The sequence below is a fragment of the Musca autumnalis genome, unplaced genomic scaffold (assembly GCF_047663935.1).
Source record: "Musca autumnalis isolate F117 unplaced genomic scaffold, ASM4766393v1 scaffold_5, whole genome shotgun sequence".
In the NCBI taxonomy this organism is placed as follows: domain Eukaryota; kingdom Metazoa; phylum Arthropoda; class Insecta; order Diptera; family Muscidae; genus Musca; species Musca autumnalis.
Genome location: NW_027412088.1, coordinates 24359393 through 24372739, shown reverse-complemented (window position 1 = coordinate 24372739; position 13347 = coordinate 24359393). Strand labels below are relative to the sequence as shown.

General features: G+C 36.8%; 1 protein-coding gene across 8 annotated transcripts in view; it reads right to left on the bottom strand.

Annotated features, from left to right (window-relative positions):
- Positions 1-13347, bottom strand: part of ap (apterous) — a 117751-nt gene that overhangs the window by 97058 nt on the left and 7346 nt on the right. For all 8 annotated transcript variants that reach the window (XM_073989204.1, XM_073989203.1, XM_073989208.1 and 5 more), the window contains one exon: positions 4552-4872. In XM_073989204.1, coding sequence (XP_073845305.1) covers positions 4552-4590 — 39 coding nt within the window. In that variant the 5' untranslated portion in view covers positions 4591-4872. The remainder of the gene's footprint in view (positions 1-4551; positions 4873-13347) is intronic.

Genomic DNA, 13347 nt, shown 5'->3' with positions numbered 1-13347 from the left:
AATGCTAGGACGATATCAGTTTGGGTAACCAATTTGGTCCAAACTTTAGATCTTCTAATATTTTATCAAAACTTAGTTTAACTTCTAAAATGGCCCATATGGCCCATTGGAAGGCCAAAGCCGTGATATTCGTCTTTACAATTGTTATCCCAATGATGAAAACTTAGATCGGCGACTATTGTGATATCTCCGTTGTTTGAACACCGACGCCAAACGTTGTAAAGGTGATGTTTGGTGGGTGGTGGGGTGGAAGTACTAAATTTGTATGTCCTAAATAAGCCCACAAAAATATAAGACGATCGCTTCATTAATTTTCGAGCTAGGGTAATCACCGATTTCCATAATCTGACTACAAGAAAACGCATTTTCTTGCAGTGTACTTAGGCATGTTAATGGTTGCATTCAATCCCCACCATAATCGTTTGGCATAGGAAATTTGCTGCCCAACTGATCTTCCGCTCCTTCTGTAAATATGTACGTATGCTCTTTAATATTTTTTCTACCATGTTTTCAACAAAAACTAAAAATAATATCATCTTTCGCCACAAGTGTAACAAAACCTCAGCCAGCCCAAAAAGACATCACTTCTTGTAGATGTCAACGGGCAAATACAACTGTCTAATTAAAAGCGATTTTCTGTGTATTTTTGGCTGTATGTTTTTCACTTTTTTATTTGAATTTGAAATTTCATATCAATTCAAATTCTAAGAAGATTTGTTAAGTTCCTCCTTAATGTCTTAGTGCATGATTGAATTTCACACGAACTTACCGAAATATGGTAAAAATATGAATTGTCTTTTAGAATTGTCCCGAAAAAAAATTTGTATCAGGACAACCTGATGTAGGAAAGAGTTCAATACAATCCTAGACATTTCCTTAAAAAAATTGAATTTTTTATGAGTGATACCCTATGATATGAACCTTGTTCGAAACAAATAGGCTGCTCCGTTCGAGAGTTATTGTAGGCACCATTTTAGCGAAAAATGTTCGAGCCTTTGTGGTAGGTCCATTTTCGAACTTTATCTATGTTTCATAAAAATAGTTTGGGCCAAATCGGCTTATCCGTCCGTGAGTTATAGTTCGCACAGTGCTCTAAATCAATTCCAAATTGTCTGAAACGTGTCCAAAAACAATAGTTCTATGAGGCACATTTTTGATCGTATTAAAGTGTTTTTAGCCTCGTAAGCCTAAATGCTGAGGATATAATTTTACTAAATTTCCAATAATTCGTTTTTGTTTAGAACATCCCAAAAACCTATTTTACTACCATTGAACCGCTTTAGCCTTCCGATTATTTCGAAGAAATTTCATGCTTGACGTTGCACTCATCTCTAATCTTGTCGATAAGAAAGCTATATGGATGGCATCAACTAACATCAAAATCAGCACTGGAAGAGATGCTCTTAGGGTTATGCGGTTATCACAAAAACGCCAGTGGCAACAAACACTCAGTCAGTCTGACAGTCATTCATTGATTGCATTTGAAATGTGAAATACCAAAAAAAAACCCGGTATGGCGTTTTGTGATTCTGTTGCGGTTGGACATAATTTATTTGTTTGGTTGAGTTCTTATTTTCAGTGATAAGAATTTTTGAGATTGAAGATTATAAATCTGAAAAGGCAAATTATCGTTTTTGGGGCTTGTGAATAAAAAACACAAAAAAGGCCCCCAAGGGGGGCTAGCAATTAAAATGTCAACGTCAACAGATAGGTCCCGGTCCACACTAGAGTGATTTCATTGAAATAATTGCATGAAATTATGCGTCTCTAGATCGACTTCCATAGTAGAGTAAAATCATAAAATTGCTGTAGTGGGGAATTCGAATTAAGAACGTCTAATTTCATGAAATTTTTTAATGAAATTCACGCTAGTGTGGACCGGGACTAGCCACAGCATATTCCACTCAACTAGCCCAATTGCTTAATCAAAGCACTCCTCATTCCGACAACATATCAGCGCAATGGCAAAGTATTGCCCACTCCATGCAAACAGCCGCAAAATCTATACTTGGATACCAGAGACCTCCACCAAGGAATCCATGGTATGATCAGGAGTGTCGTGCTACTACCGAAGAGAAAAATGCGGCATATATGGCTACCTTACAATCCGTAGCAAGGCGTAGCGCACGAGAGAGATATCGGGAGAAAAAGAGAGGAGAAGAGTCTTTTCCGCAGGAAAAAGAGAGATATGGAAAAACGGGAGTGTGAAAAAATCGAGATGTACAGGAACCAGAATGAAGTCCAAAATTCTACCAAAGAGTCAAGCATCAAACTGATGGCTTTGGTACAGGCACATTCTCCTGTAGAGACCAGCAAGGTAATTTGGTAACTGATACAGATAGTGTACTCAGGATATGGAAAGAACATTTTTCAAAACTTTTGGTATCCAATAGCAGCGAAGACGACGAAGATACCACAGACCCAATCCCAGAAGATGGTATTGAATGTATACCGCCCAGCCAAGATGAGGTAAAGACAGCAATAAATCGGCTGAAGAATAATAAGGCAGCAGGAGCCGATGGCTTACCAGCCGAGCTGTTTAAAACCGGAGGCGACATTCTGATAAGGTGTATTCATCAGCTAGTTAGCACCATCTGGCAGGAAGAACGAGTACCCGACGATTGGAACCTGAGTATCCTGTGCCCCGTCCACAAGAAGGGAGATAAGACTGTATGCTCTAACTATAGGGGCATAAGTCTACTCCCTATTGCCTACAAGATCGTGTCAGGGATATTGTGCGAATGACTAAAGCCTATGGTCAACGAGATAATTGGACCATACCAATGCGGCTTTAGGCCTGGCAAGTCCACCATTGACCAGATATTTACCCTGCGGCAAATCCTGGAGAAGACCCAAGAGATGCAGATCGACACCTACCACCTTTTTGTCGATTATAAAGCAGCCTTCGACAGCCTGCTGCGGTCAAAGGTATTCCAAGCCATGTCTGAATTTGGGTATCCCCGCAAAGCTCATTCGGCTTTGTAAAAAGCCTCTAACCGACACAAGATCTTCAGTTAAAATAGGAAAGAACCTCTCCGAAGAGTTTTGTACCAAAAGAGGTTTCAGACAAGGAGTCAATCTTTCGTGTGATCTCTTCAACATCCTGCTGGAAAAGGTTATACGAGAGGCAAACGTCAATAGAAGTGCCACAATCTACACCAATAGCCACGTGCTACTTGCTTATGCTGATGATATAGACATCATGGGCCGATCAGTAAAAGAAGTAACCGATACCTTTATGAAGGTCGAAGGAGAATCTGCTAAAGTGGGTCTGGCGGTAAACGGTGAGAAGACCATGTTGATGGTGTCGACGCGCAATGCGTCCATTGAGCTCGGACCGAATGTGGAAGTTGGTTCCTATAATATTGAGGTAGTAAAAGACTTCGTCTACCTCGGCACCTCCGTAAACACAACAAACGACATCAGTTGTGAAATAAAAAGAAGAATTGTATTGGCCAACAGATGCTACTTTGGCTTAAGAAAGCAGTTTAAAAACAAAGCCACAACTCGTCAAACAAAAATAACGCTTTACAAAACACTGATACTACCCGTGCTGATGTATGGCTCCGAAGCCTGGGTACTTGCGCAAGCCAACATGGCAGTGCTTGGTGTGTTTGAGAGAAAAATTCTTCGAAAAATCTACGGACCAATCTGCGTTGACGGTGAATATCGAAAATCGGTAAAATTAAAACGCGAAATTATCAATGAGAAGGATCAATAAAAGTTGACAACACTGTTGCTATCGGTAGAAATTTACGACACTTCGTTTTGGTCGCTAACTTACCGAAAAATTTCGTTAATTACCGAAATTATATTATCATTTTATTTTACCGATATTTATCGGTAACTTTAGAAAGGAGTTACAGAATTCCACGACATGTCTCCCCATGTCCCCCCCAAAAAAACCTTCTATTCTTCTATAAAAACACCTGTCTGTAAGTCTTCAATAAGAAGACTTTCATGCACGCAGAATAAAGAAAATATTTTAAAAATCTGAAATTATATATTGTTGATCCAACAATATATTGAGTATCATTATGGTGCCTGCCACAAAATATATGGTTGAAAACAACCAAATGTTTCTTTTTAAATAAATCGATCGATGAAGAACTAACATTTAGTCCTATACATATCCTAAATAAACCCACAAAAATATAAGCCAATTGGTGCGTTAGCTTTCGAGCCGATTTCTGAAAACATATATTGTTGATCCAACAATATATTTCGTATCATTATGGTTGAAGCAAAAATATACATTTTCAGACTTTCAAAATACCATATTTTGTTCTAAAAAATGTTTGCTCCTGCAATATCTCTTCTCTGCGTTTGTCTTCAGAATTGAAAAACTTCTGACTTTCTATAAGTAAACCTTACAGCTTTATTCAAATCATTAGCCAACTCGATTTGTCACAGAAAATGTGTGCTCTCTAAAGAACACCATAAATCGATTACTATATGTGGAACTTTTATTTCTCTCAACTAATAATTATTTATTATTTCTATCAAGTAATAATTTATTAATTTCTTAAACTTTCAAGTCCTTCAACTTACCCAATGCATCACAGGGCGCTCTTCGGTACAGACGCCCATGTGCGTCTTTTGCGATATCACGAGGTTTGGTTCCAACGATGCTTATTTGGCAGTGCGGCGGCAGGATGTTGTTTTGTATGATTTTGACGGATTGTAATGACAGCGACGGTGGTGGTGACGGCGACGACGACAGCAGCAGGAACTGTGACGACGACGTTGAATTGAAATGACGGCGAATTGGGAATTTAAAACGAGTCACTTTTGTTGTATTTTTAGAAATTTTAAACACTTTTAAAGATATATTTGTTTTAATTTGTTTCAACAAAAATTATTTATTTGGAACTGAAAGAAAACATTTACAAACAAAAAAAACATTTTTTAATTTATTTTTTATTTTAATTTTTATATTGTTTTAATTTTTAATAATTTCACTTTAAATATTTATTTTTATTTTTATAGATTTCAACACTTTCGATAACGTTATCTATCACATCCTTGTAAGTAGAAAATTACACATTTTTTCTGTTTAGTAAATATTGAATTATTCGTTACATTTTCGATAGAATTTTGTAGTATTATTATAATATTTTATAGGAGTCCATTTTCATTGTTTTTTTGATCATTTATTTATAATGATTTTCATTTCATTTGTACTTTTATCAATTAGAAAAGAAGAATATTTATTCGTCGTTAAATTGATTGAACAGAGTTATAGTCTACTTTTATATTCGAGATTTCAATTTTGCAACGTTGTTAGTAGTTACTCACAAAAATATTAAAATCAAAATTATTAAAAATGTTGAATTGAAAGTTAGAAATAAAATTAATAACAATAACGCAACTATCTGTAAGTCTTAGCGACTACTTGATTTTGGTCACAAACAACACCACATTTACCAGAAATTATAACTAAAAATGTGTTGGTAGTTTTGTCGCAGAATCGCACTATAGACCTTATAAGCATGTTTTTTTTATTCAGAGAAATTAAGTGCAGATAAAAAAAATAGATTTGTTCAACTTGCAAAGTGTTGTTGTTCGAAATTGAGAAAAAAAAAATCAGTTAATGCAATGTTTGCAAAAACTTTTTCAATCCCTCGTTGGGCACCAAATAGTGTTTCAGATGTAAATAAAGTCTACCCAAATTGTATCTGGGTGATTCTTACAAAAAAGAATATAAAAAATATTTCCGGTTCACCGAAATTTCGCTCTGAGATGGGCAAAAAATACCGCTCAATTAACGTAGTTCAGTCTAATGTTGAGCGCCACATAGTGTTTCAGCCGTGAACAAAGTCTGGCCCAATTGTCTCTCGATGATTGACATAGCATTTATCCATAAAGCCTTCCTATAAAAAATGTTTTTAATCCATGTAAATTTCAGTCCGAGATGAGCAAAAAGACCCCTCAATTAACCTATTAATTTTTATACCCTAAAACTTTAGGCTAACAAGGTATATGCACTAGCGTTATGACTTTTTACAACTTCATATTCCTGTATCATAGCGTGATGAGTTTCTACATAAGATCACATAAAATCTTAATTATAAGGTGATTCGGTGAAAAAACCTCACGCACAAAACAATTTAAAATTGGAATTTATCAGAATAATGGACAATTTTTTGAGGTCACTGTAAGCGGATATATAATTGAAAATAAACTTTAAAACCACATGAGATAAAAAAAAAAAATAGCACAACATTTGTTTCTCACTAATTATACCCTCAGCCTTTAGACTAGAAAGGGTATATGAGGAAATATCAAAATTGTTTAGTTTTCCATAAAAAAAATGTAAAAAAAAAAATTTAAGCTACATGAAAGATTTTTGGTACATAGATTGGGAAAAATTCCGATTCTCAAATCTGTTCGAGATACTAATTTTGGTTGTTGCGCGCAAAAGTTATGGCGGTTTTAATTCTGATAATAAGAAATAAATCCTAAAACAACTCTACTCATTATATTGCGAAACATTTTAATTAAGGGCTTCCTACGTACTGTATGATTACTGAGGTCCCATAACATTAGTGACAAAGTTGTAAATTTTCGCGGAAATTAAGAAAGAATTAAAAATAAAGAAATAAAAAAATTTGTGAGTCAGTTGAAGAAAATGTAAGAAAATTAGGTCGGAGTTATTCTTCTATTTCAGTTAAATTTCACGCAAAAAATCACGTTTTTTATTCTAATCACTTCTCGAGTACACGCTAACATCTAGCGGAAGATATGGGTAACGTTCAAGTGAATGTTGGGTTCCTTTGAATGCGGTATAATCTTCAAATAAAACTGTATCATTTGAAATGCGTGTAAATCGCGAAATCCTCAAAATCGCTTGATGCGCATGCGGTTTATCAATACGGCGAATTCTTCTCTTTTAATTTGTACACATTTGCCAGGATTTACTTTGGCCGCTAAGATGTAGCGTCGTCTGCAGTTTATTGTGCACCAATCTGTATAACGCTTATAATTTGCACAAAGTGCATACACTTTTTATGCGCATCCGATTTCACTACCAACCGTGGAAAAATATATCCATCTAATCCTATTTCGATCAAATCCATCAAGAACCGTGGATGTAGCATCACACACTATTTTTGGGATAAATCGGATACAGCTCCCATGCCACTAAATTTTTTAAACCGTTGTTTTCGCAAAACCGCGAGTGATTTGTCAGTTTTTTCATTGACAACAAAACGATATACAGAAAATTCGACTAAATCCGCGATATTTTCAAAAACATTTTTCGCACATTTGTCGGTTTTTGCAGTTGCTGTTTTCGCCGTTCTAGGGGATGGATTTTCACGATCTATAATTTATATGATCCGGACCGCCGAAAAACTAAAATATTGCGGGGTACCAGCACAATCAAAAGGATATTGTAAATATTGTACCCAAAAAATATGTTTTTTAGAAGAAATATCGCACTAAATTTGGCCTTTGGCAGTAGATTACTCATATGTCCGTCATTTGAACGGTTTAATCAGCAATCAAATAGCAGCGTAAAAACCTCGTTAGCTTCAACGTTTTATTCTATTTTTATTCATTTGCGCGGTCATAACTTCCACGCAAATTAAATTATTTTGCCAAATTTTTGAGCTTTGTTCAAAAACACTTGAATTGATCTAGCCATGGTCATAGTTACTGGTAAATAGCAATAGGTCGCGTATTATAATAGTGCAAACCTTGGCTTCATGGAAACTATTTTTTTTTGATATTGACTCATATACACTTTCACACGGGCAAACTGTGCCTCATCGAAATAATGGTTTTAGACCCCAAGTATGTTTGGACGAAATGTGTTTCAGACAATTTAGAGTCGATTTAGCAATGTCCGTCCGTCTGTCTGTCTGGCTGGTTGGTGCGCACGATAACTCTCAAACGGATGAGCCGATTTGGTCCAAAATTAAAATTTGGTCATCGTAATATTTTGTCCAAACTTAGTTTAAGTTCGAAGATGGGCCATATCAATCTACTCCTTCAGGTACCTCCCACCCATAAGTTTGAAAATGTTCAGAAAATTTGTGCGCACGATAACTCTTGATGGGAGTAACGGATTTGGTCCATACTTTGCATATCGTGAAATTTCTACCAGACTTAGATGAGGTTCCAATATGGACTCAATCGGTCCACTCCTTCGGGTACCTCCCACACAAAATTTCGGAAAAGTTTAGGACCTGTTCTCGAATCGCTTTGATTTTTGTTGTAGCAACTTGTATTCACTGCCCTCTATACGACGGACCAGTTTTATCAGGGGCATGCTCATACTTCCTTAGAAAATAGCCTTGAAGGTGAAAAAACCCCTATGACACCGTGTGTAGTGGTTGGAGCGCAATATAACTCTCGAACGGATCTACCAATTCGGTCCAAAATGTATCCTTCGTAATATTTTGTGCAAACTTAGTTTATGTTCGAAGATAAACTATATCGGTCCACTCCTTCAGGTACCTCCCCCACAAAAGTTCAAAAATGTTTGGAAAAATTGTGCGCACGATAACTCGTGACCGATTTGGTCCATACTTTACACATCCTAATATATCTACTAGATGTACATCAAGTTCGAATATGGACTATATTTGTCTACTCTTTCGGGTACCTCCCACACAAATTTTTGGATAAATTCATTTTAAGACTTGCTCTCGAATCGATTTGCTTTTTATTGAAGCAACTTGCATTGGCTGCCGCAATTACGACAGTAAAAGTTTTTTTTTTTCAGGGGGAAGTCCATACTTCTTGAGAAAACAGTCCGAATGTTGTAAAAAAACCCCTATGGCACCATATGTAGTGGCTGGAGAGGTCGAACCGAATTCTGCGTTCGTCCACACTTTGGATATTGTAATTTTTCTTGGAGTATTAGATGAAATTCGAAGGTGATGCTTATAGGTCCATTCCTTCCGGTACCTCCCCCACAAAAGTTCGAAAATATTCGCTAAAGTGGTACGCGCGATATGTCATAAAAGTAGCAACCGATTTGGTCCAGACGTTGAATCTTTAAATATTATCGAAACTTAGTTTATTTTCAAATTTGCGTCCTATCTGGGTCCTATCACAAATGTTCAACATTTTTGTGTGGTTAACGGTATGTTCGAGGATCCTTTGGACAGTTGGTAAAGGTTTTCCTAGTGGCCCTGTTTACAGCTATATTATGTTTTTCGTAGGCTAGTATGGTAAAAAGAGTCCAATCTATCGATATCTCCGCAAATATTTGAGTTTTAATCCTATCCATATTTTTGTTGGTTAATACGCCCAAAATTTGGAAAAGTACATAAGTTTTTTTTGGGGGAAAGAAGTATTTCAATCCACACAGGCTGAGGGTATATCTCTGTCGGCAAAGCCGACAGATACTTTTTTACTTGTTTAAGTGCAGTTGAAGACCACCTTTTGAATTGTTATGAAATTTTAACAGCAGGTAGTCCTCCGGTCTCCTATTATGGCCGTTCGGGGGCATGTTCATATTTTCTCAAGTAATGCCCCAACTAAAATAACCGATAAGCAATACGAATTGACGATTTTGGTATAAACGTTGCGCATAGAACAATTTCCAAGAAGCTCTATATCGGACAACACATTCAAGTACCTCCCTCACAAAACTTCTCGAATGGTTTTAACAGTCGAAAGGAGTGAATGGCATTGATCCAACCTTTGCACATCGTAATATTTTTCTCAGACATAAATCTAGATTGAAGATTGACTATATCGGAGATCACGTTCGGGTACATCCCTCACAAAGGTTTAAAAGTTTGCTTAAATTCAGTTGAAGAGCAGTTTGAGGATTGTATGAAGGTAGTCTTTGTGATCCTGATTTCAACTGCGTATTTATAATACCTACACCGCACTGTGGTAAGGGGTATTATGTCTTTGTGCATTTGTATGTAAGATACAAAAGGAAACGAAATAGACCCATGTTCCTTTTGGGGACCTACATATAATCACTTTCTGAGTCGATTTATGCATGTCCGTCCGTCTGTCCATGTATTTTTGTTCGCAACGTACAGGTCGAATTTTTTATCCGATTCAGCTGAAAATTGGGGACTACATTTCTTAAGCCATAAGAAGAACGATGTTGCTTTCGGTGAAAATCGGTTCAGATTTGGATATAGCTCCCATATACAGTAGATTCGCGATAATTCGTACCTCGATAATTCGTAATCTTCGATAATTCGTAACAAACTGCCGGTCCTACAAAATCATTTCCTTCGGTTTTAAACCCCGCTAATTCGAAGTTCTCGATAATTCGTAAAAAACAGCGGGTCCCTTGGATTACGAAGTTCTACTGTATATGTATTTTCGCCCGATTTCACGTATTTGCTGCACCAAACACGCTATATATGTCCAATTTCGATGAAATTTGGAATGTGTGACTGAATTCGGTCTAGAAATAAATGTGCCAAATTATATCGAAATCGGTTCAGATTTGGATATAGCTCTGATTTATATTTTACATATTCACAGTGTTGTAGGGTATCATATAGTAGGCCCCGCCCGACGTTGATCCTTTCCTTACTGTTTTTTTTTTTTGTTCTCAAGTTTATACCTCCTCACATAATGGCCCAAAAGCTTTAGAAAATCCTACAGTGTCCACCTTAAATGGCTAGTGAGTGCGATAACTATCGAAAGGAGTGACTGACATCCATCTTCCAGCCTTCGCAATATTTTTCTCAAAATTAAATCAAGTTTTAAGATGAACAACTCCTTGCGGAGTGCAGTTCATTGAAGGTAGTCCTTGTGATTCTAATTACAACGACATGCTTCCTTGCAAAATTCTACGGTTACGAACTAAAATGGCTTGTGTGTGCGATGACTCCCAAAATCACATCCAGTTCCATGATGGACTACGTCGCACAATAGCTCTGAAATCAATTTTCTTGTTCAAATCCTCAATTTTTGTCGTTTGTTAATTTTTAAATGGTATTCGATAGGAAACCAATAAATTAGTTCAAAATATTGGAAGGTGTGGACGTGGTACAAAGTTTTAGTGAAATTCCAACTTTAGTGGACTAGAACTTTTAAGGAACAAGCTTTTTAAAATAAGGAATCTATTAATAGGACATTTAAATTCACCACTGATAATTTTTTTCTTTTTTATTTCAGAATAATTTTGCTAAGAAATTTAAAATTTTATTAAAAAAAGAACTGCAGCCCCACGTTGGGCGCCAGTTACTATTAGTGGTTACCTTAAGTTGAGGAAGTACGTTGGAACTTTGTGACTGGAATTGATGATAAAATGTGTGAATCACCTGGTAAGTAAAAATTGTGATAAGAAGAACGGAACGAGTATGATACCCGTCAAGGTAATTTAGGCAACATTTCCTGAGTATTTCGGCCATAAAACATTCTCCTCAAGGAGTGTAAGTAGTGTCATTGAGCTAATATGAATTGGGTGACCTCATGTATGGATGTATGTATGCATGCATATCCGATGATTGGAACCTGTTCCCACAATACCCCCGAAGAGAAAAGGAAGCCTTTTCTTATATCAATGAGTGCATGCTGATTCGTCTTGGCTCAATTATATGGGACCTACTTTTTCATGCCGAGTCCCAACAGTTTGACTCAGAAGAAACAAATAAATACCAACGTCAAAGATAAGCAGAAGGCTGCCCTGTGTGCACTTTGTACTGATCAAGGATTTAATAAAAATTTAACTAACCTCAACGAAAATTGCTCTGTATAAAACACTGACACTACCCATTTTGATACATGGTTCAGAAGCATGGTATCTTGCGAAAGCAGAGGAGGAGTATTTAAAAAAAATCTAAAATCTGCTGACCACTCTGCCTAGACAAAGAGGGTTGGCGGCAATGGCTATTAAGCGTAAAAGTTTTAGGTTGGGTCGTAATCTTAAAATGCATAAAATATCTTCAGCTCAATGAGTGTTTTGGTACGAAGCAATAGAAAGGGGGGTTTAAAACATTAACGGAAATTCATGTGTAGGAAGCCACCTCAAAATTTGGTGCCAGTTGGAGTAGTGCACAAAATCGAACCATTTCTAGTCTACGTTCAACTTCAAGAACAGACGTCCTGTTTTAACCTAAGACGATGAAGAACTAAACATAACATCATATTCCTTGATTGTTATTATCATTCCCAGCACTACAATCATTCACAGCTTAATCACACCACAAAAAATTCTCATCCTAAAACTACAAAATCCAACCGGAAGTAATAATAAAGCTGGCAGGTATTAACACATTCGATTTCAATTTCTTAATGTGTTTCAGTTTTTTTTTGTTTGGACCCACACACACACTGCTGTTGCATTGACCCCCAAAAACTCACAAATTCTGGACAGCGCCACCAAGGTGACTAAAAGGTGTATTCCATAAATTCACACACTGACATGAATTCTCCAAATAGCCGGCCACCGTTTGGCGACCTTCCCAAAAAAAATAAAACGATTGAAAACAAGGAAACTTAAAAAGCAAAACAAGCTTCGATCATAAAATACGGCTCACAATCAGGCGATCAGTTTTTGGTTTCACTTCTAATGCTGCCAAACGATGCCTTGTTTTGCCGGCTCATGGGATTTCAACTGGTTCAGCGCTTTTGTTGGCGGAGTTAATGTAGTTGTTGTTTGGTGGTACATGTAATGTGTCCACAATGTTGACAATTTTCAACTTAATTTATGACATTCATTTAAGAAAAAGGTATTCTTCCTTTTCTTCTTCGACTTTGGATATTTACGATAATTTCTCCCTCCCTTGGCTCATCCCTGCCACACCTAATCCACATGCAAATGGTGTTCACTAAAATGAAGTCAAATGTGCGTTTTTTGGGAAGCAAATTCATTAGTTTGATATGAAACTTTTATGGCCGAAAAAAGTAGCCATCCCAGCAAACAGCCCGCCACTCAGCCAGCAGCAACATGTGTCCGTTCATCACCAAGTTGTTGGTGTTGGCTGGCTTGTTGGTGACCCTTAATTCGAAAACATGCAATAAAAAGATGCAAAAACTTGATAAGAAATCTTTGAACTTAGAAACAACAACAACAGAAAACCAGAAGAAGAACAACACTTCCATACAGCAGCGGCACATTTGCGGGACATTTACGACGACAACATTTATGTCGTATGTTGTTCATACATAACTACGAGCTGTCTGTCCGTCCAACCACTCATTTGCTTTGCCCATATGACTTGTTGGATTTTATTTTATTGTCTAAATGGCCGGCCGGTTTTGTTTTCCATGCCAGAAGTCACAAAACCTGCGATAAGAAAGACAGTCTAGAGCTGTTTTAAGTTGTTAGATAATTTTTTTAATGTTGTTTGCTGATCGTTTCTAATGGAGATGTAATCTTAGATGTAACAATTTTCGTTTCTTGTAGATGACCCC